This window comes from Oncorhynchus mykiss, chromosome 31 (genome assembly GCF_013265735.2).
Source record: "Oncorhynchus mykiss isolate Arlee chromosome 31, USDA_OmykA_1.1, whole genome shotgun sequence".
Lineage (NCBI taxonomy): Eukaryota > Metazoa > Chordata > Actinopteri > Salmoniformes > Salmonidae > Oncorhynchus > Oncorhynchus mykiss.
The window spans coordinates 28,066,110-28,091,376 of record NC_050571.1 but is presented as its reverse complement, the minus strand read 5'-3'; the positions used below and the strand labels follow the sequence as shown (position 1 = coordinate 28,091,376).

General features: G+C 42.6%; 1 protein-coding gene across 1 annotated transcript; it reads left to right on the top strand.

The window, feature by feature from the left end:
• The first annotated feature begins 924 nt into the window (after positions 1-924).
• LOC110504918 (nuclear factor NF-kappa-B p105 subunit) lies at positions 925-25,218 on the top strand. Its single transcript, XM_021583791.2, is given in 25 exon segments — positions 925-1,254; positions 1,843-1,883; positions 2,170-2,245; positions 3,576-3,622; positions 3,774-3,872; positions 10,579-10,727; positions 13,408-13,571; positions 15,090-15,248; positions 16,092-16,196; positions 17,254-17,345; positions 17,446-17,584; positions 17,746-17,845; positions 17,847-17,875; positions 18,075-18,173; positions 18,269-18,436; positions 18,586-18,727; positions 18,930-19,044; positions 19,178-19,379; positions 19,487-19,656; positions 19,873-19,975; positions 20,122-20,255; positions 20,491-20,554; positions 20,685-20,851; positions 23,509-23,647; positions 23,768-25,218. Coding segments are annotated over 24 exon segments (2,778 nt in total). The 5' UTR covers positions 925-1,254; positions 1,843-1,847; the 3' UTR covers positions 23,848-25,218.
• The last annotated feature ends 49 nt before the right edge of the window (positions 25,219-25,267 follow it).

Here is a 25,267-nt window from a genome sequence, read left to right as displayed (position 1 = left end):
GTAACACAGTAAAAATGGATGGTAAAAATGTTGTCACGTGTGCTACTAGTTGATCAATAATCCTTTTTGACTGACTTAATTTAAATCATTTTAACGATTTTTTTATTAATTTAATGAAATTATATATGTTATAGCTTGAAAACAAATCTAAGCCTGTACAGTGAGTTGGTTCTCTCTTCCAGCGTTCAGGTTGGAGTCTCTTCTGTTAATTGGCTTCAATGGTGTACATCCTCCTTTCTTCTCACCTTCTTCAAATTCTCCCCCGACATCACAAGGAAGCAATGGTGCGCCATGTTAATCACACTGTATTACTGATACACTAGTGACACTCGTCACAAAATGTTTACCATCCATATTTACTGTGTTAAAATTGAATTAGAAATTCAAAAAAATTTCACTGTAATATAGAGTAAATGTATTTTTCAAATTTTGTAGCTGGCATAGTATGGGCCTTGTATGGTTTATAAAGATACCATTTTGTTGAGGATAGATCAAACACATGTAGTTATTTAACACTTTAAACACAATTCTAAACTCTCTTTAATGAAATACAAAGAAAATGAAGAAAAACATCACGCTCACTTAGATTTTGCTGTGAAACTGTGTGTGTGTGTGTGTGTGTGTGTGTGTGTACTGTGTTTGTATGTCATGACTGTAAACACATCTTGCTTTCACAATTTAACATTTGTTAAACAGCACACACGCTAGGCTACTGCAGCTTCTGCAGCCATACTCTACCCGGAATATCAAAGAAAGTTTTGATAAAGCGAGAAATTTTATAATTTTGATTATGGAAGATTAAATACGTGTGCTTCAAACGGTTTGCTTGGAATGATTTGTAGCTATCGTCTCCATCTGTGCATGAAAGTGCATCCTACTCAGTTTCAGAAAACACGTGATACCCTAAAGTGTTGTGTATTCGCGCATCGAAATTCAGGAGTAAAGTCAAACGCAGATGGCTTAGCTGCGATTTGCGAGTGTCGGCTCACTTGACCGCAGTGAAATTTCTAGTGGGGAAGTCAAGTGTCTGAACAACTGTATAAGTCGATGTCCTTTGTTAGCTAGTACTGACATATTTAGTTGTGTGTAACATGAACAATTTACCATAGATTCTGTCCATGTTTGATTAGGTCAAATGAGTTCAGGTCGCAAGCATGGCGCAATAATGTGCAAAACTCGACTCAACTGATTGGATTGGGACTGCCATTGCCTTGGACTTTCATGTTGATGTAGGAATCACATTTGTGACCGAAGGTAAGCATTGGCTATGTTTCAATTAAATGAGTAACTAAGTTAGAAAGTTTATTGATAGTTAGCTTAGCTACCGTTAGCTGGTATAACTTTGCTAGCATGTCAGTTAGGTAGCTAGCCTTGTCCACTTCCTCTTTATTAGCCAGTTAGCATGTATGCTAGCCAACTAAAATAGTATAATCGACAAGCATGTTTGCTAGCCACAATCAAACAATGTAGTTAGCTAGTTAGCTAAGTAAAGCCAATAAAGCCAGTTTGCTCTTCTTTATTTAGTCATTATGGGGCTATTGGAAAATGTACTTAAATTAGCTAAAGCAACACCCTCTCTTATCTTGACACTGGTTTTAGTTAGCTATTAAACTTGAACTGGCTAGTTAGCTAAGTGGTTTATGCACAGAGCATTACCAGTAGCAAATCCAAATGTAACGAGAACTGTTTAATCAGGCCACATTTGAGATTGGGTCAGATGCAGGAAATCAATGGTATCTTTAATTCCGGTAAGTAATTTGATATAACTGTATGTAATATCCATATGTGTACTATTGCTTTATAAGCCATTACTTTTCTCAAGGTCTTTGTCTTCTCTCTCAGATACAATGGCAGAAGAGGAGCCTTACCTACCTCACCAACCGGTAAGCTAGGTGTTTCATGTCCACGCAATGTCGACACTGAATCTCTGTATTTGTCATATATGCATTGTTGGCTTTATCTTTTGTCACTGAGTTTTAAGAAGAAATCGATTTCCCTATGAACATATAGCACATCAGAACAACAGCCCATATTAAAGGAGAGGTTAACACGGTGGCTAAAGATGTCTCTTCATCTGACATAGGTTTGCCAGTGTCTCTTTCATAGATATTAGTCATACATTTCTACATTTGTCATTGAAATTAGATTCTCTCTTGTCTTTTCTTGTAGTACAACTTTGACATAGATCCACTATGGGATCCCCTGAATTTCCCTCCCATGTCACACTCCAACTCACTCCGGACAGGTAAGAAGTCATGACCCCCTTTATAAACCCATTATGAGCTATATTGATTACCTGCACCCATCTGTCCCCTTCAGATATGCCCCATGTTTAGGCCTTTATAACCCAAATATGGGTGAGATGAAATGGGCCTAACTAAAGATGTCATTTAATGAAAGCCTAAAATTGGAGAGTACTTTCACTGTAGAGAGTATGCTCTTCCTTGCCACCTCTGTTATTTTATGGGAAAAGTTGTTTTTCTGAACTCAGTTTCATGATGTCATGATATTGCAGAGTTGTAATGTAGACATAAAGTGTACTTCTCCTTCTCTGTGCTTTCACTTCTCCTTTGGTCTCAAGAGGGCTGTTTTAAAACCAAGGTTTAAGTGAGACTAGTAGTGGATGTTTATGCAAGAGTGGTTGTGTGAATGGGCCAATAAGGTTCAAGGTACTGCTGCTGTCTGCCTTTCTGAACTGCCCAGACATATGAAGCTGTGAAAGACCATCAACTGTGAACAGCAAGATCTCTACAGTTGTTTTTGTGTTCAAAGCGACATTGAGATTGTTGTTTGTAATGAAAAGAGCTATATAAAATACATCTATTTTATTACTACTTTCTTGGGGGATACCCATCCGTGTACCCAGAACTGGCATATTCAAGAGCAGTCTAGATGAATGGATATACCCGATAAGCTACTTCATTAATCTTACAAGTATGGATCAAGACATCTTGTGACAGTGCAATGCTCCATTTTTAGAGCTGAAGGAAAATGTCACATTTGAATGTCTGGATGAAGGTTGTCTGTTCTATAGAGATCTGAAGCCGAACATCATTTGGCAGATGAGGTTCTTGATTGAGGTTATGTCAGTGGGAGGATGTGGCTTAGGCAGCGGGCCCTACATTAGGCAGGAAGGGGAAGAGGCTCGCTCAGCTAAGTTGTTTGAGGAGGAAGATGTTCTGAGACAGAGAGCAGAAGATGTTTTGTTGACACGGACGATAGCCCTGGCCCCCATTCCTAAAAGGTTCACACCCTTTGTCAGTGTTGCTTCTTATCTGACTTTAAATACATCCTCTACCACAGCACCTGGGGAAAAGTAATATGCTTGTTTAGTAGAGGGAAGGTCCTGGAGAGCTAGGCTACTGGCTGTGCAGGATTTTGTTCCAGCGCCACTCTAACACCTGATTCCGCTAGTCAATGTCCTCACTGGCAGCTCATTAGTTCACAAAATCGTCTGTGTTAGAGCAGGGCTGGAACAAAAGCCTGTATGCACACCCAGTACAGAAGCTCTCCAGGAGGAGGGTTGGCCAGTCTTGCTGTAAAACTAACGTAAACCATTGTTTATTTGTTCTTAGTTACAGCAGATGGGCCCTACCTCCAAATCATTGAACAGCCTAAACAGGTAACCCTTTTCGTCATTGTGCTCCTTCTTTCAGTTACACCACAGGCTACGTAAACAAGCTAGACTCCAAAATCAAATTTAATCACATTTCAAAGTGGTATTGAAAAGTGTTCAGTTGAGTGTCATTAAAGGTATTCTATGTCTATTCTAGCGGGGCTTCAGGTTTCGTTATGGCTGTGAGGGACCTTCTCACGGCGGGCTACCAGGGGCCTCTAGTGAGAAGAACAGAAAGTCCTATCCCAATATCAAGGTAAGATCCACCAACATGTCCTTCCTTATGTCATAATTTCCTTCCTTTCTTCCTTCATGCTTTCCATCCTTCCTTCTTCCTTTCTTTCCTTAGTTATTTCCCTTCTCCCCTCCTTTACTTTCTTCGTTCTGTTCTCTTATTGCCTGCTGTCTGTCCTTCACTCCTTCCTTCCATCCTTTATTATCATGTTTTTTACCCCTTTTTCTCCCAAATTTCATGGTATCCAATTGGTAGTTAGTCTTGTTCCATCGCTGCAACTCCCTTACAGACTCAGGAGAGGCGAAGGTCGAGAGCTGTGCGTCCTCCGAAACACAACCAGCCACACTGCTTCTTGACACAATGCTTGCTTAGCCCGGAAGCCAGCCGCACCAACGTGTCGGAGGAAACTCAGAGTGCATTACGCCCGGCCCGCCACAGGAGTTTCTAGACAACCCAACCGGCCAATTGCGCGCTGCCTCATGGGCTCCCGGTCACGGCTGGATGCAACACAGCCAAGGATCGAACAAGGATCTGTAGTAACGTAGCTAGCACTGCGATGTAGTTCCTGCGCCACTCGAGAGGCCCCCTGCCTTTGATCTTCCAACTGAACAAGCAGAAGTAGGAATTCCGCTTGCGAATCCTAGGAATTTATGTGTTTGAGATTTAATAGTTTTTTTCATGCATAAACGGAAAAAGTTATGATCAGTTCTGCTTGTATTTCAAACTAACATTTACAGGCCCACCCTGACAGAAATCCATTTATGGCATGCAAATATATCCAGTCTCACTCACACACCACAAATATTAATTTATCTTAGACAATTTGAACTATGTTCTGAATAAACTCTGGGAAATCCCCTCTTCTCGTGTCTCCACATATTTTCTTCAAGTAGTAGGAGTAGGTGTTGTCACTTTCTCCAACCTCTCATTTGCATAGAGTGCTTTTGAAAAAATAGATTTGAACCTTTGTGACAGTAACACTCAAACTCCTAACTGAGCCTGTCACTCAGCCAGTCAGCCAGCCAGTCAAGACCTTACGATTCAGTAATTTAGTCATTAAGTCGTTATGAATGAACTAGCTGCACAGGCTAAGAGCCAATAACCCTGAGAGCACATTTTTGAAAATTAGGTGTTTGAAAACGGGTATATAAATCTGACCTGCCATTTACTTTGTTTCAAGCCTTTTGGGATTTTCCTCCTGTGTCATAGGGGTAATTACTAGGAACTGTTGAGTGGCGTCTCCGACAGGAAACAGTATTTTCAGCTCGCCCCCACGATCTCAGACAGACTCAGACATGAAACGACTGCCTCAGAGCGAAGAAAGTATTGTCTCTCAAACCTGTTCTAGAGGTTGTGCAGGCACATGTAGCCCACTGCCTATGTTGTGCATCTGTACAAAGAAGACACACAGTGCATTGATATGTGAGTTCTGTTTCTGTGCCACATACATGCTCCCCTATGTATTTATTTGGACGGTGAAGCTAAAGCTTTTAATATGACTCTATACTCTAGCCTTTGGGATTGAGATCAAATGTTTCATATGCGGCGACAGTACAGAATGTCTGAGTTCTCCACAAGTCAGTGCTTGCATCCATCCCTGGAGGGGCAATTTAAATTGAATCTGATCTGCAAGACAAGGACAACAAAATAGCATTCTCACTGCATCCTCACTTTTCACCTTGTAAGATAACCCAAATAGGTAACCAAGGGAGGAGTTATATTCTAGTCCGTATATTCTAGAAAGCCGGATATGTATATGCTGTGGCTATAGACTGGGTTGAGGAAAAATACATTTGAGCGCAAGAGCAGGCTAGAGATTGTTTTCTAGGTAGACAACTTCAAAATGTGTTTTCAGTCTCACCCTCTGGCTACTGCACCTAACGACACAGGCCGTTTTTAGGAACTGGGTTGGTTTTGTATGTAGGCCAATTTTGTCTCGGGGAACCAGAAAGAGGCGAAGTGAAGGCCTAGTTCAGTGGCATTCGTCTACAGCAGGGTTTCCCAAACTCGGTCCTGGGCCCCCCTCGGTACACGTTTTGTTTTTCTCCCTAGCACTACACCGTTGATTCAAATAACCAACTCCTCATCAAACTTTCATTATTTGAATCATCTCTGTAGTTGCTAAGGCAAAAAACAAAATGTGCACCTGGGGGGTTGGGGGGAGGGGGCCCAGGACTGAGTTTGGAAACCCTGGTCTACAGTGTGGTATTAATTTTGACCAGGAAGCATGTGTAAGATTTCAAAGTGGTTAGATGGCATTCCTTTACCTCCCCCTGTGTCCATTACATATGTTGTTATCCATAAGCTCATAGCATACATAAGTCACTCCCAGAGTTAATCATTTATTTGATGCATCATTGTTGCTGTATTGAATTAATGTTATCAGCCTTTGACAGATCAAGAATGTTGTTTACATTCTATTGTTAGATCTAGACTATCTATGTCGGCTTCCTTTTAGTCAGAACAGAACTCTGAGACGTTGGTCTGTGTGTCATAGAAAGTGATTCAACTGCATGAAATACATATCTGATCACTGAAGAGAAATGCACATTCTCTTTTCTGTGAAGAATTGGTAACGGGTAAGCTGAGGGGTTCCCCGTGACGGGTAAACCGAGGAGTTTTGGATTGGCTGGGAATCTTTAGTTGAACTTGACCTTTTACCGTTGTTTGAAAATAGATCTGGTGGCATATGAAGAAGTGTGCAAAGACTGAGGTTCCCAACCTACCCTAACCCTGAGTGTCAACTTGAGCCATGTGGAACACTGTTTTCATCCATCCTTTCCTTCATGTTTTCATTTGGTCGATTCATCACTCAGATATTGTTTACCATTTGGACTGGCATTTTCAACCATTTTGAATGCTTGTTGCGTGTGATTGTATGCGTGTGTTTTGTTGATGCAAGAGAGACTAATTTTCCCCGTAGAGAAAGTGTCTGAATAACCACATGATACACACAACACAGTGACCATCACACTGCAGCTCCTAACTGAGCCTCACTCAGCCAGCCATTACATTTCAGTAATTTAGTCATTAAGTCGTTACGAATGAACTAGCTGCACAGGCTAAGAGCCAATAACCCTGAGAGTACATTTTAGATTTTTCTAAATTGTATTTCCTTACACAAAAAAACACACTACCATGCTATGTAAGCAGGAGAGCACGTAGCAGTCTGGCTATAACCCAAATAGGTAACCATGGGAGGAGTTGTATTCTAGTCCTTATATTCTAGAAAACCTTATATGTACTCTACCTTTCAAAAGTTTGGGGTGACTTAGAAATGTCCTCTAATGATCAATTAGCCTTTTAAACACTGGTCTCAACGTTAACAGTAAGGAGGCAACTCCGGGATGCTGGCCTTCTAGGCAGAGTTGCAAAGAAAAAGCCATATCTCAGACTGGCCAATAAAAAGAAGATTAAGATGGGCAAAAAAACACAGACACTGGACAGATGAACTAAGCCTAGAAGGCCAGCATCCCAGAGTTGCCTCTTCACTGTTGACGTTGAGACTGGTGTTTTACGGGTACTATTTAATGAAGCTGCCAGTTGACGACTTGTGAGGCGTCAGTTTCTCAAACTAGACACTCTAATGTACTTGTCCTCTTGCTCAGTTGTGCACTGGGGCCTTCCACTCCTCTTTCTTTTCTGATTAGAGCTAGTTTGCGCTGTGAAGGGAGTAGGACACAGCGTTGTACGAGATCTTCAGTTTCTTGGCAATTTCTTGCATGGAATAGCCTTCATTTCTCAGAACAAGAATAAACTGACGAGTTTCAGAAGAAAGTCCATAACCACAAATGGTTATGCTCCAGATACTCAACTAGTCTGAAGAAGGCCAGTTTTATTGATTCTTTAATCAGAACAATAGTTTTCAGCTGTGCTAACATAATTGCAAAAGGGTTTTCTAATGATCAATTAGCCTTTTAAAATGATAAACTTGGATTAGCTAACAACATGCCATTGGAAACCAGGATTGATGGTTGCTGATAATGGGCCTATGTAGATATTCCATAAAAAATCAGCCGTTTCCAGCTACAATAGTTATTTACAACACTAACAATGTCTACACTGGGCCTCCCGGGTGGCGCAGTGGTTAAGGGCGCTGTACTGACCGGGAGGTCAGTGGGGCGACGCACAATTGGCCTAGCGTTGTCCGGGTTAGGGAGGGATTGGCCGGTAGGGATCTCCTTGTCTCATCGCGCACCAGCGACTCCTGTGGTGGGCCGGGCACAGTGCGCGCTAGCCAAGGTTGCCAGGTGCATGGTGTAGCCTCCGACACATTGGTGCGGCTGGCTTCCGGGTTGGATGCGCGCTGTGTTAAGAAGCAGTGCGGCTGGTTGGGTTGTGTATCGGAGGACGCATGACATTCAGCCTTCGTCTCTCCCGAGCCCGTACGGGAGTTGTAGCGATGAGACAAGATAGTAGCTACTACAACAATTGGATACCACGAAATTGGGGAGAAAAAGGGGTAAAATTAAAAAAAATATTTAAAAAACAATGTCTACGCTGTATTTCTGATCAATTTGATGTTATTTTAATGGACAAAAAAAAATGTTTTTCAAGTGACCACAAACTTTTGAACAGTAGTATATGCTGTGGTTAAGGACAGGGTTGAGGAAAGAGACATTTGAGTTCAAGTGCAGGCTAGAGACTTTTCTAGGTAGGCCTAGGCAAATTCTAAATGTGTTCTTCAGGTTCACCCGCTGGCTACTGCGTCTAACAACACGTGCTGTTTCTAGGAACTGGGTTGGTTTTGTATGTAGGCTCATTTTGTCTCGGGGAACCAGAAAGAGGCGAAGTGAAGGCCAAGTTCAGTGGCATTAGTCTACAGCAGGGTTCTCCCAGCAGGTAGAGCTACCAGTAGCTCGCAGCCCACCTACGAGTAGCTCGCAAATCAATTCTGAAATACATGCATTTTTTTCACATGTTCCATCGCAAAATGTCAAACAAAGCTCACGCTATCATTGGCTACTATCCAATCAAAGCCACATTGACATTATCCCACCCCTGGTTAGCCATGGTTAGTGTTAAATGTGGCTTTTTAAACCATCTGCCAATTAATTTCAGCAATATTGCCCCCCCTCTGTCTGTTTGGTTGCGCGTTTGTCTACCAATCTTTATGTAGCCAGTTAGCGACGATAATGATAACCGTCTTGTGGGTAGACAGACTTTCCCCAAAAACATTCTCAATTAAATGTTAATCCAGGATTATTTCTATCAATTGGGTGCGGATTGTTTTACTAACTCTGTCATGACATGTGCTTCAGCAGTAACTGAAAAAAATCACAAACCACGAAAATAAAATCTTAAAACAGAATTTGGGAAAATACAAAATAGATTTTTATGGGACCTTTTGTGCAAAGTAAGGCTTATTAACCAGTTTGCTGAAGGGTTTTCCGTGACGGGTATGCCAAGGCGTTTCGGATTGGATGTAGAGGTCGACCGATTAATCGGAATGGCCGATTAATTAAGGCAGATTTCAAGTTTTCATAACAATCAGAAATCTGTATTTTTGGGTGCCGATTTAAAAATATATTTTAATTTTTTATACCTTTTTATTTAACTAGGCAGGTCAGTTAAGAACACATTCTTATTTTCAATGACGGCCTAGGAACGGTGGGTTAACTGCCTCGTTCAGGGCAGAACGACAGATTTTCACCTTGTCAGCTTACAGTTAACTAGTCCAACGCAATAAATAACGACCTGCCTCTCTCTCGTTGCACTCCACAAGGAGGCTGCCTGTTACGCGAATACAGTTACCCAAGGTATGTTGCTAGCTAGCATTAAACTTATCTTATAAAAAACAATCAATCAATCATAATCACTAGTTAACTACACATGGTTGAGGATATTAATAGATATTATCTAGCGTGTCCGGCGTTGCATATAATCTGACTGAGCATACAAGTATCTAAGTATCTGACTGAGCGGTGGTAGGCAGAAACAGGTGCGTAAACATTCATTCAAACAGCACTTTCGTGCGTTTTGCCAGCAGCTCTTCGTTGTGCGTCAAGCATTGCGCTATTTATGACTTCAAGTCTATCAACTCCCGAGATGAGGCTGGTGTAGCCGAAGTGAAATGGCTAGCTAGTTAGCACGCTAATAGCGTTTCAAACGTCACTCGCTCTGAGCCTTCTAGTAGTTGTTCCCCTTGCTCTGCATGGGTAAAGCTGCTTCGAGGGTGGCTGTTGTCGTTGTGTTGCTGGTTCGAGCCCAGGGAGGAGCGAGGAGAGGGACAGAAGCTATACTGTTACACTGGCAATACTAAAGTGCCTATAAGAACATCCAATAGTCAAAGGTTAATGAAATACAAATGGTATAGAAGGAAAATAGTCCTATAATTACAATAATAACGACAACCTAAAACTTCTTACCTGGGAATATTGAAGACTCATGTTAAAAGGAACTGAAAACACGACCTTTCACTGTTGTTTAATAAAAAATAACTCTGGTCACTTATTTAAAAAGTGTGCGAAGACAGGTTCCCAACCTACCCTAACCCTGAGTGTCAACTTGAGCCATGTGGAACACTGTTTTCATCCATCCTTTCCTTCATGTTTTCATTTGGTCGATTCATCACTCAGATATTGTTTACCATTTGGACTGGCATATTCAACTGTTTTTTTCAATGCTTGTTGTATGTATGTATGAATGAATGAGTCACTATCAGTCTGGCTCCCGGGGCTGTAGTTCTAATATCTAGTCTAAAAAGTGTTTGTCTCCCTCTTTGCAGATCTGTAACTATCAGGGGTTGGCACGTGTGGTGGTACAGCTGGTGACCAACTCTAAAGATGCCCACCTCCATGCCCACAGTTTGGTGGGCAAGCAGTGTGACAAGGGCATCTGCATCGCAGACCTACAGCCAAAAGACTCCAACATCAGGTGTTTGTTTCCACCATTCTCTCTCTAGCTGACACACATACCAGCTAGCTTACTGGTGCATTCAACAGGTTTTAATATGCTTACTTATTGACAACATTGCAGACATGTCAGGACTTTTATAAGATGATTATAGGCCCTTCCTTTGAGATGTAGTGATGAGATTTCTGACTTAGGGTTTCCCCATCTAACCTGAACGTACGTCGTTGTGGTGTTATATCTTGCATGTTTACGTAGCCCTTCCCATTAACAGCCTGTATCACCCTGTATATAGGTTGAAATTAGAGGTTGACCGATTAATCGGAATGGCCGATTAATTAGGGCCGATTTCAAGTTTTCATAACAATCGGAAATCTGTATTTTTGGACACCGATTTTGCCCATTTATTTATTTATTTAAAAAAAAATTTTTTTTAACACCTTTATTTAATCTTTATTTAACTAGGCAAGTCAGTTAAGAACACATTCTTATTTTCAATGACGGCCTAGGAACGGTGGGTTAACTGCCTCGTTCAGGGGCAGAACGACAGATTTTCACCGTGTCAGCTCGGGGGATACAATCTTACAGTTAACTAGTCCAACGCAATAACGACCTGCCTCTCTCTCGTTGCACTCCACAAGGAGACTGCCTGTTACGCGAATGCAGTAAGCCAAGGTAAGTTGCTAGCTAGCATTAAACTTATCTTATAAAAAACAATCAGTCAATCATAATCACTAGTTAACTACACATGGTTGATATTAATAGATATTATCTAGCGTGTCCGGCGTTGCATATAATCTGACTGAGCATACAAGTATCTAAGTATCTGACTGAGCATACAAGTATCTAAGTATCTGACTGAGCGGTAGTAGGCAGAAGCAGGCGCGTAAACATTCATTCAAACAGCACTTTCGGGCGTTTTGCCAGCAGGTCTTCGTTGTGCGTCAAGCATTGCGCTGTTTATGACTTCAAGCCTATCAACTCCGGAGATGAGGCTGGTGTAACCAAAGTGAAATGGCCAGCTAGTTAGCGCGCTAATAGCGTTTCAAACGTCACTCTCTCTAAGCCTGTGGTTGTTCCCCTTGCTCTGCATGGGTAACGCTGCTTCGAGGGTGGCTGTTGACGTTGTGTTCCTGGTTCGAGCACAGGGAGGAGCGAGGAGAGGGACGGAAGCTATACTGTTACACTGGCAATACTAAAGTGCCTATAAGAACATCCAATAGTCAAAGGTTAATGAAATACAAATGGTATAGAAGGAAAATAGTCCTATAATTACAATAATAACGACAACCTAAAACTTCTTACCTGGGAATATTGAAGACTCATGTTAGAAGGAACCACCAACTTTCATATGTTCTCATGTTCTGAGCAAGGAACTTAAACATTAGCTTTCTTACATAGCACATATTGCACTTTTACTTTCTTCTCCAACACTTTGTTTTTGCATTATTTAAACCAAATTGAACGTTTCATTATTTATTTGAGGCTAAATGTAATTTAATGATGTATTATATTAAGTTAAAATAAGTGATCATTCACTATTGTTGTAATTGTCATTATTACAAATAAAATACAAATTAAAAATCGTCCGATTAATCGGTTTCGGCTTTTTAGGTCCTCCTATAATCGGTATCGGCGGTGAAAAATCATAATCGGTCAACCTCTAGTTGAAATGGCAGATTTTGGTAAGCTGGCTGTCATTGGTAAGCGCCTAAATTAGAATGCAGTGGCTGTACAGTAACATGCTATACATGATGTCAGAGCTTTTGACTGACAGCCATTATAAACTTGAACACCGCGCGTGACAAGAAGATGCCCCCGTCCCTCCCGCAAATTGGGCAACTTTTGCACATTTGTGTTCTGACTGAGGGAAATGCTTTAAATCAAGAAAAGTCATGCCATTTACAGTATCAAGGTTTATAATGATGTTTCATCCACATTTAGAAAAATGACATGCAGTATAGCCTGGGTTGTCCTGAAGAGAACGAGCCTATGTTTATCTTGTCCTTTCTATGCGCACCAAAGTTGCAATGTTCTTGAAATGCCTTTTGAAAGCCTAACACTGTAAGATCCTATTTTATAATTTAGCTAGCCATGTTGGCAATATAATACGCTTTCAAAAGATGGCCACCTGACCCAAATTGTGATTTTTATATTGGAATGTTTTTGGATTGCATAAACAACAACAGTCATTTTGTGATGGTGGGGACACGACTGTGTTCCAAATAAAAAACTACAAGTGTGCTCGCTTCAGTTCCTCAATGGCAACGCTAGGAGAGCAAAAAAAGAAGGGGAAAAAGCACCTTATAGTTGAAGGCTCTTTCCTTGAGTCATAAAAGTGCTTTGAAATGACTTGGGAACTGTGCACAGTTTAGAGACACCAGTTAGACCTCTCACTCAAATCCTTGTAATCATTGACAAATGCTGTGAAAAGTAGAGTAAATGTAAAATGCACATTGAATCCAAACATTACACTGTTGATTTTGTCTTGTCAGGTGAATTGTTGTGTCCTCACCTTTGGTCTAATATTTTCCCCATAATCTCCAAATTGTTCTCTTTCAATTGCTTCCATGGTCATGAATATGCTTTTTCATAGTTCTTCTATTAGAAACATTTCCATTTGGTGGTATCCATATAGGCCTATTTCCACAAGCGTACAGGGTTAAAAACGTACCACATATAAATCAATATCTCCATGTGACAGTTTCCCCAACTTGGGCATCCTCCACGTGACCAAGAAGAACGTGAGTAAGACACTGGAGGACCGTATGTCTGAGGCCTACAGGATGGGCTACAACTGTGGTATCGTCATCCATCCCGAGATGGACGCCTTCCAGGGAGAGTTCCGCATCCCCCGAGAGCTCACTGGTCAGTCACCTTTAAGACGATGGACTGAATGACTATATTTCTGCAGAGCACAAAGAATATTTTTTGTTTTGCATACAGTGCTTTCAGAAAGTATTCACACCCCCTGACTTTTTACACATTTAGTTGTGTGACAGCCTGAATATAAAATTCATTAAATTGTGATTTTTGTGTCACTGATCCACACCCTATAATGTCATTGGAATTGTGATTTTAGAAATGTTTACAAATTAATTCAAAATGAAAAGCTGTAATGTCTTGAGTTAAACGTATATAACCTCTTTGTTATGGCAAGCCTAATAGTTGCTTAACAAATCACATAATAAGTTGCATGGACTCTGTGTGCAATCATTTTTTTTGTGACTACCCCATATCTGTACCCCACACATATCTGTAAGGTCTCTCAGTTGAGTAGGGAATTTCAAGCACAGATTCAACCACAAAGACCAGGGAAGTTATCACAAAGATGGGCATTGGTAAAAAATAAACTAACAATAAATAAATAAGAAAGCTGACACTGAATATCCCTTTGCGCACGGTGAAGCTGTTAATTAGGCTTTGGATGGTGTATCAATACATCTAGTCACTACAAAGATACAGGCTCCCTTCCTAACTCAGTTGCCAATGGAGGCCAATGGTGACTTTAAAACAGTTAGAGGCTGTGATAGGAGAAAACTGAGGATGGATCACCAACATTGTAGTTACTCCAAAATACTAACCTAAATTACAGTGAAAAGAAGTAAGCCTATACAGAATAAAACAAATATTCCAAAACATGCATCCTGTTTGCAACAAGGCACTAAAGTAATACTGTAAAAAATGTGGCAAAGGAATTAAACTTTTTGTCTTGAATACAAAGTGTTATATTTTGGGCAAATCCAACACAACACATCTATGAATACCACTCTTCATATTTCCAAACATGGTGGTGGCTGCATAATGTTATGGATATGCTTGTCGTCGGCAAGGACTGGGGAGTTTTTCACTAACCTAAAACACAAAGCCAAATCTACAGTTACTTACCAAGACGACATTGAATGTTCCTGAGTGGCCAAGTTACAGTTTTGACTTATCTGCTTGAAAATCTATGGCAATACCTGAAGATGTCTGTCTAGCAATGATCAACAAACAACTTGACAGAGCTTGAAGCATTTTAAAAAGAATAATGGGCAAATGTTGCACAATCCAGGTGTGGAAAGCTTTTCGAGACTTACCCAAAAAGACACTCTGCTGTAATCACTTCCAAAGGTGTTTCTAACCTGTATTGACCCAGTGGTGTGAATACTTATCTAATCAAGATATCTTAGTGTCTTATTTTTTATTTGTTTAAAAAATAAATAAATCCTTCCACTTTGACATTACAGAGTATTTTGTGTACATTGTTGGCATCCATTTCAACCCTACTTTGTAACAAAAAAAATGTAGAAAAAGTCAAGGGGTGTGAATACTTACTGAAGGAACTGTATGTGAACTTATGCGTTGCCTGCTTCATTCCACCTTTGTGAGTGTGTGTGTTTTCAGATCACCAGAGAAATCTGATCAGCAGCGCAGCGTCCTACCAGGCTAAAGAGATGGACCTGAGCGTGGTGCGCCTCATGTTCACAGCCTTCCTCCCAGACAGTGACGGGGGCTTCTCCCGTAGACTGGACCCCGTCATATCAGACCCCATCTTCGACAGCAGTAAGTCACTAACAGCCACAGCCACTCGGCCGTTTGTGCTGCGCTTTCCAGTGCACTCTGACCCGAACAGAACAATGACTAGCTAGCTAACTAGCTAGCCATGACCCAATAAGAAGTCTCTGTTGTCCACCGTTGTTTATTCTTTACATTACCAGTGAAGGGTGGTCTATTACCCTTCTCTAAGTCCATCTTATGACAAAGGTCCCTCACCTCACCGTAGAAACACACCATATCAGGCTACATGCAACCCAGTAGCTATAAGACCAAGTGCCTCAGCTTAATGAAACTCCGGAAGGGACTATTGTTTGAACAAATGAATAGAACCGCTCTCGAGCCTTTATGCAGTGTATCACTGAATTCACGTTTTTATTCAGAGTTATACAGATGTATTGAAATTAAACCATATATGTGTGCCCTGGTTTCATTTGCGTAGCTCTGTGCGTTTATCTTCCTCTACATCACATTTGTCACTCGGCTTCCTCTCCAAGGCTGAAACCAGGCATCCACTTTTCATTTCATGATGCCAACCCTTTACTGCGTGAAAGCATCCACACAGTTTGTGGATGTCACGTCCTTTCTTCTTCACATGTGGGGTGTCTGGGGTTTCTTGAAATTAGAAAAGATTTTGAAGAGAAACAAACAAAATGGTGGTTTGAAATTTGATAACAAAGGGCAATTTCAAGGATTTGCAAGATATCCAATAGGGATGATGCACCACAAAGAATACATTTTTTTGGTAACATATTAGCTGTCAATAAATATAAATGTAATTCTGCTTGCACTAAACAGAAGATCTGAGTTGACCCTTTTGACCATCTCTCTATTCCCTTGTCTTGTCTGCAGAAGCTCCAAATGCATCTAACCTGAAGATAGTGCGGATGGACCGAACAGCTGGCTGTGTGACGGGAGGAGAGGAGGTCTACCTGCTCTGTGACAAGGTTCAGAAAGGTACACTAGTTCCTTTTTCACACTCCACAGCTGAGTCAACCTTGAGCTGAGCTGTACTGCGCTGGCATGGTTACGCATCCACCATAGTTGCTGGAAAGGAAAATATCCGAGCCGGTACCATTTGGGTCATCATGATAGTGTGAAACCGGTGTAAGATGCAGGCGCCATGGTTGTACCATCTATTCTCCCAAGTGTGATTTATCAAGACAACTTTATCATGAAGATCTAACTGTCAACGTGTTGTCTGAAGCGTTATCTAGCTGGCTCTTAAAATCAACCCGGTACATGTCTCTGTGACATCATCATTTATCACACTATACTACTCATGAAGGAAGTCCTTCGGCCTGCTTTTCCAACCTCAGGGAATTCCCCATCTGTTATGCAAATGTGGGAAGAGGAAGAGAGTTGTAGTGGCCTATTGTCCTTCTCGCTATGTTTTCATTTAAAAAAATCTGCATTGGTCGGATGGCAGAACATCAACAACCCTGGAATGAAAGATCCTCTCTTGGGACAGAAGTTCAAGTCTCTGTTGGGCTCTGCTGTTTGACTTCCAAACAAAGAGCCTCATCTCCAGTCTCCAGTAATTCTACCTCACTGAGTATCAGTGATCTCCTATCCCTGTCCTACAGGCCTTTCTTCCAGCCCAGCACTAACACACTTGATTCAAACAATCCATACTGAAGACCACGATTTTCAATGATTCTTTGAAATAGGTGTATTAGTGTTGGGTTGGAACAGATGCCTGCGCACACAGTAGCTTTCCTAAGACCGGAGTTTCCTTGTCGAGGAAGTGTACAGTGCAGTGGGGCACCATTTCCTGGTTTCCTTGGAAAGATGTTGACATTTCCTTTTTGTTCCATGACTGATGACACATGAAAGATACCTTGCAACACTTGAAGGCTTTATGCACATACTTGTTGGTTTGGATAATGAATAAGTGTTTTTTTTTCTAGTGAACTTGTATTATCCTCCAATATCTTTCACATCGCCAGTTTATTACTTTACTCCTAGTTTGAAGGTGGAGTTGTGACCGTGTATCTTCCCTCTGTCGCGACAGATGACATCCAGGTGCGCTTCTATGAGGATGACGAGACAGGGCTGACATGGGAGGCCTTTGGGGACTTCTCCCCCACCGATGTCCACCGACAGGTCAGTGACACAGAAGTTGCCGATGAAGTCCATTTCCTCCCCTGTAACAGTACTATAACCTAACCATGAGTAAAATCTCCACCCTCTTCCCCCTCCACAGTTTGCCATTGTTTTCAAGACCCCCAAATACAGAGACCTGAACCTCCAGAAACCCACCTCGGTGTTTGTGCAGCTGAAGCGTAAATCGGACAATGAGACGAGCGAGCCCAAGCCCTTCACCTACCATCCGCAGATCATAGGTGAGCCGGTCTGAAACACCCCCAGACCACTTTCTGGAGACCCCTTGTGCATGCTGGCCTCCATCCCAACCCACTGTAGTTTGTGCCATTCTTCAAATTGAACATAACCCATTATTCTGTCAAGTCAATCCGCTCGTCTTGCCCCTGGTCTTCATCCTCAGATAAGGAAGAAGTGCAGAGGAAGAGACAGAAGACCCTGCCTAACTTCCAGGACTACAGCGGCCACGGTGGAGCAGGGGGCCTGTACCGGGGACCAGGGGGGGGGGGGTCCCGCTACAGGGGGAGGAGGAGGTACAACAAACATCTTTCTTATGTCATTCATTTTTACAAAAATGAATAAATGTGGTGAAATGTGATTTAAGGTGAACGAGACAAGCCATGTCAACTTCAAATGGGTAATGTCTCATAAAAGTCCTAAACACAAGATGAAGTACCATTTCAAAAGCTTTGACTATTTAGGCTAAAATAACAACTTTTGATTATATTTTAGGTTTCTTCCAGGGCTATTCCACCTACAATAATTATGGCACCAGCTACAACTCTGGCTTTTCCCCTGGCATGAGTGGTGGCGGGGCAGGAATTAAACATGGTGAGTGTGTCCGTCTGTTTTCCAGGGTTTAGAGATCAATTCTGTTTCAGTTCAGGATAGGAATGAAGCTCAACCCATGTTCCCTCTCAACACAGCTCCACAAGGCAGAGCGGAGGACAGTGGTGATGACAGTGACATGAATGATGACCCGGCCTCAGGGGCAGTGGTGGGGGTCCGAGCCAAGTCAGAGGATGCCTCTGCTGGGGAGACGAGTGAAGAGGGCGGGGCCGGTGTGGAGCTAGGACCAGGGGACAGGACTGGAGGTGAGGTCAACCGAGACATTTGTAAAGTGATTAGCCAGAGTGAGTCAGTGCCTCAGGGTACAGACCACTGCAGGGTGTGTGACCGTGTGTGTTGGAAGTCAGGGTGTTGTGTATCCAGTCAATGACAGTGTTTTTATATTTGTGTACAGAGTGTGTGCTGGTGGCCAGGCTGGTGGATGTTGCTGAGAGGCAGGCTGAAGCCCTCTTCCAGTACGCCGTCACTGGTGACGTCAGCTACCTGCTGGCTCCACAGCGCCAGCTCATGACTGCTCAGGACGAGAACGGTGACACGTACGTCCCCTCTCCCATCACTTCAGACCTAATTTTAATGGAAATATAACCGTCCCTGCATTTTTCAAACTTTTCTATCTGCATTCATTTGCCTCCATTTTGTGTCCATCTGCATTGATGCCAATAGGATATATATCCCTGAAATGTGGCATAATTTCTCCAGTAGCACATGCCAATCTGTGCCTGTCCTCTGTTTCTCCAGTGGTCTCCATCTGGGGGTGATCCACAGCCAGACAGACGCAGTCAGGAGTCTAGCCCAGGTCCTCTCTGCCCTGCCTGGAGAGGAGGTCCTTAACATGAGAAACAACCTCTACCAGGTAACAAACACACACTGACAAGAATTGGTTCTTAACTGACTTGCCTAGTTAAATAAAGGTCAAATAAAAAAATATATTCTGTGGTGATCTGAGGTAGTAAAATCAGAACCCCATATTTATCCCTCTATACCAGACTCCTTTGCACATAGCGGTGATAACACAGCAGAAGGCGGCAGCTGAGGCCCTCTTATTGGCTGGGGCTGATGTCACTCTGTGTGATCGCCACGGAAACACAGCTCTTCACCTGGCCGCCCAGCAGAAGGAGGGAGGTATGGTGGGATTTCTACTGAGACACAGAGAGATAGTGGAACTAGTGGACCTCCCCAACACAGCAGGTACAACACAGACACACACACACACACACACACACACACACACACACACACACACACAGTACATTGTGAAGAGTCCACTGGAGTATGACATTGATTTTATCCTCCAGGACTGTGCTCCCTCCACCTGGCTGTGCTTGCCAACAGCCTGTGTTCCCTCAGGGACCTCCTGGTGAACGGGGGCAGTGTGGAGGTCCAGGAGAGGAGCTGCGGCCGCACGGCGCTCCATCTGGCCACTGAGCTGGACAACGTCTCCCTGGCAGGCTGCCTGCTACTGGAGGTATATATTGTAGAGTCCTTTCTTACATCCATACCTACCACCCTGCATCTTTCTGCTGGCATCTTGAGACTAAGCAGAGTTGGGGCTGGTCAATACCTGGATGGGAGACCTAGAGTATGTTTAGTATAGGCAAACTAACACAACCCAAGTAGCCCTTTCCTTGTGATGGTCGTGGGCGTAAGATGTGTGTGTTGACAGTGTTCTCTTTCTCCCTAGGGGAATGCTGATGTGGACTGCTGCACCTACAACGGTTCCAGCCCTCTCCATACAGCCACAGGGCGGGGCTCTGTCAAGCTGACCGCTCTCCTCATGGCTGCAGGTGGGACTACGTTTCTTCAAACTGTCCCCTTTGTGCAAATGTCTCAATTTGATGACCGTCTTGATGTTTGCTCTGTAACTGCCCCTTTTTATAATATAGTCCTAGCTCAAAGACAGAAAGGACTTTATCAATCTTTTCATGTCTAGGTGCCGATCCTCACAAAGAAAACTTTGAGCCCCTCTTCTTCAGAGAGCATGACTGCTGTATGGATGAGGAAGAGGAGGAGGACGAAGGCTACATCCCAGGGACAACTCCTCTCAACATGGCTGCCACTCCTGAGGTGGGTTCCGTGTGTTTGTCATTAACCTCAATGTTCTTCTATGGTCACATGTCACTCAGCTGACTAATATTGCTACAGTCCTTTCTCACACTTACTTTTTTTTACTATGAAAGTCATTTTATGACTGTTTGAAACTACTGGTGTGTGAATTCAAGAGTTGAAAGCATTTTTGAGAATTGACCTTTGATCAACTGGAACATTCGCTAAATATTCTCTCTCTTCCTTGTGCTTCTAGGTGTTGGAAATCTTGAATGGAAAAGAGTACAAGCCCGAGACCTTCGTCTTCGTCCCCCCTCAAGGTTGGCTCACGCACTTCAGTTTAAACAAGGCCCTTCATTGTAATCTCTACAGCTTAAGCCATGGGGTTCTCCTGCTGTCTCATCTTGGTTCTTGTCCATTGTGGAGTACAACAATGTCATATTTCTGTAGGTGACATGCAGAGCCTGGGCTCAGACACAAAGCGGGCACTATGCCAGGCTCTGGAGTGCCCGGAGGATGGCTGGGAGATGCTGGCACACATACTGGGCCTGGGCATCCTCAACAGTGCCTTCAGACTCAGCTCCTCCCCCGCAAGCACGCTGCTGGACAGCTACGAGGTACACACCCACTATCCCAACCTAAAGCAAAGACATGAGGGGGGAATATAGGGCTTGTGAGTCACACAGCCATTGTAAGATTGAAATTTCACTTTCATAGTCTGTCCTCTTTCTTGGTCAGATTTCTCCCACCTTAAATTAAAATCAGAACAGAAAGTGAATGAATATGTTCTCATGGAAACTTGGGGACTTTTTTCAACACTTCAATTGAATTTTGACTCAATTGCTGAATGATGACGTGCGTCAGGGCCCCCACCGAGCCAGGGAACTAGGTGATCTCGCTCTCCGGGGCCGACGTGATCTTTAATCCGTTCAACACTTAAGGTCGCGGGGCCGGACGTTATTCCAGCAGCTGGCAGGCATATTCACGGTCATGTCCTACCTCTCCTTGACCCCGCCTTTATTCCCCATGTCTCAGGAGACCTCAATTCCATTCCACACTGCCCTCACCCACCTAAATAAGAGGAATACCTATGTGGAAATGCTTTTCATACACTACAGTTCAGCATTCAACACCATAGTCCCATCCAAGCTCATCACCAAGCTTAGAACCCTGGGACTGAGCACCTTTCTCTGCAGCTGGATCCTGGACTCCCTTTTATTTTGATTTATTTCACCTTTATTTAACCAGGTAGGCCAGTTGAGAACAAGTTCCCATTTACAACTGTGACCTGGCCAAGATAAAGCAAAGCAGTGCGACAAAAACAATAACACTGAGTTACACACAAACAAACATACAGTCAATAACACAATATAAAAATCTATGCACAGTGTGTGCAAATGTAGAAGAATAAAGAGGTAAGGCAATACATTTAAATAATTACAATTTAGCATTAACACTGGAGTGATGGATGTGCAGATGATGTGCAAGTAGAGATACTGGGGTGCAAAAGAGCAAGAGGGTAAGTAATAATATGGGGATGAGGTAGTTGGGTGTGCTATTTACAGATGGGCTGTGAACAGGTACAGTGATCGGTAAGCTGCTCTGACAGCTGATGCTTAGTTAGAGGGGGAGATATAAGACTCCAGCTTCAGTCATTTTTGCAATTCGTTCCAGTCATTGGCAGCAGAGAACTGGAAGGAAAGGCAGCCAAAAGAAGACTTGGCTTTGGGGATAACCAGTGAAATATACCTGCTGGAGCGCGTGCTACGGGTGGGTGTTGCAATGGTGACCAGTGAGCTGAGATAAGACGGGGCTTTACCTAGCAGAGACTTATAGATGACCTGGAGCCAGTGGGTTTGGCGACAAATATGTAGTGAGGGCCAGCCAACGAGAGCATACAGGTTGCAGTGGTGGGTAGTAAATGGGGCTTTGGTGACAAAGCGGATGGCACTGTGATAGGCTACATCCAGTTTGCTGAGTAGAGTGTTGGAGGTTATTTTGTAAATGACATCGTCGAGGATCGGTAGGATAGTCCGTTTTACGAGGGTATGTTTGGCAGCGTGAGTGAAGGATGCTTTGTTGCGAAATAGGAAGCCGATTCTAGATTTAATTTTGAATTGGCGATGCTTAATGTGAGTCTGGAAGGAGAGTTTACAGTCTAACCGGACACCTAGGTATTTGTAATTGTCCACATATTCTAAGTCAGAACCGTCCAGAGTAGTGATGCTAGTCGGGAGGGTGCGGACAGCAATCGGTTGAAGACCATGCACTTAGTTTTACTAGCATTTTAAACCACCACCCTTGTGGGTGGTGAGGGTAGGCAACATCACCTCTGCCACGCTGTGAGCACCCCCCCATCCACATCGACAAGGCTGCAGTTGAGCCGGTCGAGAGCTTCAAGTTCCTCGGTGTCCAAATCTTTGAAAAATCTTTTGTATTTATTTAACCTTTTATTTAATTACGCACGTCAGTTAAGAACAAATTCTTACTTACAATGACGGCCTACCCCGGCCAAACCCTAACAACACTGGGCTAATTGTGCGCCGCCCTATGGGACTCTCAATCTCGGCCTGTTGTGATACAGCGGACAGCCCAGTACATCACTGGGGCTCAGCTCCCTGCCGTACAGGACCTCAGGCAGTGTGAAAGGAAGGCCCAGAAAATCGTTAGAATCCAGCCACCCAAGCTGTTCTCTCTGCTTCTACACGGCAAGCGGTATCGGTGCATGAAGTCTGACACTAACAGGCTTCTGAACAGCTTCTATCCCCAAGCCATAAAATTGCTACATAGTCCATGTAGCCACTTTTAACTATCTGAGTTAACCCTTTTATTTACATTTTTACACACTCACAGGACTCTACACACTCACGCACTGACACACCAACACAAGCACACTATCCATTTTCTCGCACACACATTTATACTGACTCTACACACTCACAACTTACACTGCTGTTAATCTGTCTGTCATATATCATGATGCCTAGTCACCTTACCCCTATACATATCTACCTATATATATATATATATATATATATATATATATATATATATATATATATATATATGTGTGTGTATTTAATTGGTGTTGGAACTGGCCCTGTATATACCTTACTTACTTTCTTGCTCTCTTTCTCGTTTGTTGTACTTTATTTTTTAGTACTACTGATATTGATTACTCCATTGTTGGGATAAGCTCTTGCAAGAAAGGCATTTAACTGTAGTTGTGCACGTGACAACTTGATATGTTACACTTCTATGCCACCGTCTGTAGGTGTCTGGAGGAAAGGTCAAGGACCTTTTGGAGGGACTCAGGACTGTAGGGAACTGCTCTGCTTTGACAGTACTGGAGGGGGCACTGCGTGAAACAGAACATGCTCCACCAGCCCCCCAAAGCACCACAAAACTCTTAGGTAAACTCAAAAACAACAGCCATTATACCTTATGTGATTTCAATAGAATAATCTTGGATAAGAAGTCCCCTGCTCTTAATCCCCCTTATCGCTCTCTCTTTGTGTTGCTGGGTGTCTCAGAACGCGTGTGTGATCTGAAGCTGGACGGATGGGAGGACAGCGGAGTGTGTGACAGTGGGGTGGAGCTCTCCACAGCGTGACCGCCAGATTGGTCCATCACATATCATGGCCCTGCCCACGTCATGAAGCTTCTGCTTCCTAAAAGCAGGCTATAGACTATTTCCCTCTGAAAGGGATGAATTCTACAAGCACACCTCACGCTAAATATCCTCACTTTTCTATTTGGCCCAGTAACATTTTGAAAGTGGTTTTGTATACGTAAATATAATATGCAGGTTATGTTTGGATAATGTTTGCATAATAAGTAATCTATTTGAAATGTGATGTTTGTATAAACATCATGAATGGGTTTTATTCGGGGGAAAAGGTGTTTCCAAGGTAACCAACCGCATGTAGTATAAATCCTTGAAACTAATAATTTATGAAAGATTCATTGACAATTAGAAACAAAATATGATCTGATATTTTCTCCTCCCACTAGTTAATTTAGTCAGTCAAACAAGCAGCCAATTCTAATAACACATTTTTTGTATGGCCCTCCGGACTATGCAAAGTCCATCTGGCCCCGGGGCAAAATGATTTCCAACACCTGATTTATAGGGCAGGGACCCCATACAGAATGGATTTTAACTGTAAACCGCTTTGGATTAATTATATGAAATTAAAATTGCCCCTATACAGCAGTAGTATGCTGCCAAAGGGATAGCTCATTGTTATGAATCTCCCACTCATAAAAAGTGATTCCGTACCTGTGGAAATGCTAAACATGGATAAAATGGTTTGTATTGGAACCAAGCAACCATTAACACCTCCCTCCTGCAATTTTTTTGTATCGTGTACAAAGTCAAATTGAATTTCCTATGGAAGTGGTGCTACCAGTCAATTATAAGTATAATGGATTATCCTCCACTATGCATGTCTGTTAGAGCACAATCCTCATCCTGGACTACAGTACAGAAACCACTTTTGGATATCCTTTAGTTAATTCCTGTGTAGACATGCTTTTCTCCATGTATCTGTATTGAGTTGGGGGGTAAACTCAGTTTTGGAAGCCATTTGTTTCTGGTTGTGTGTAATTTGCAGGTCCATTTTTTAAAATCACATGTTGAGTTCTGCGTGAAGATTTTAGAGAACGGTGCCATATTTTCTTCCCAATTTTGTAATGAAGTATTCAGCGTCCCTATTGATATTTCATGTTATCAACAGCAGATTGAAAGACATTTGTTTCATACAAGTTTGAAGCCATTCCAACATCTTCCTGACAACACTGGCATTTTTAGACATTAAAATGTGTATCTGTCCCAAGCAAAAGTTTGGATTGGCACTGCATCACTGTGTGGGGCTTCAATATTTATACCTGTACCATGTGAAACAGCTTTGTACAGTCAATGTTTGCTTTTTAATGGGTTTTATTGTAATAGTTTTTTAATAAAATTGTTAATGGTGTGCAATTTATGTCCCATATTTTAGAAGCTACATATTGGGTGAGGTTAATGTAAT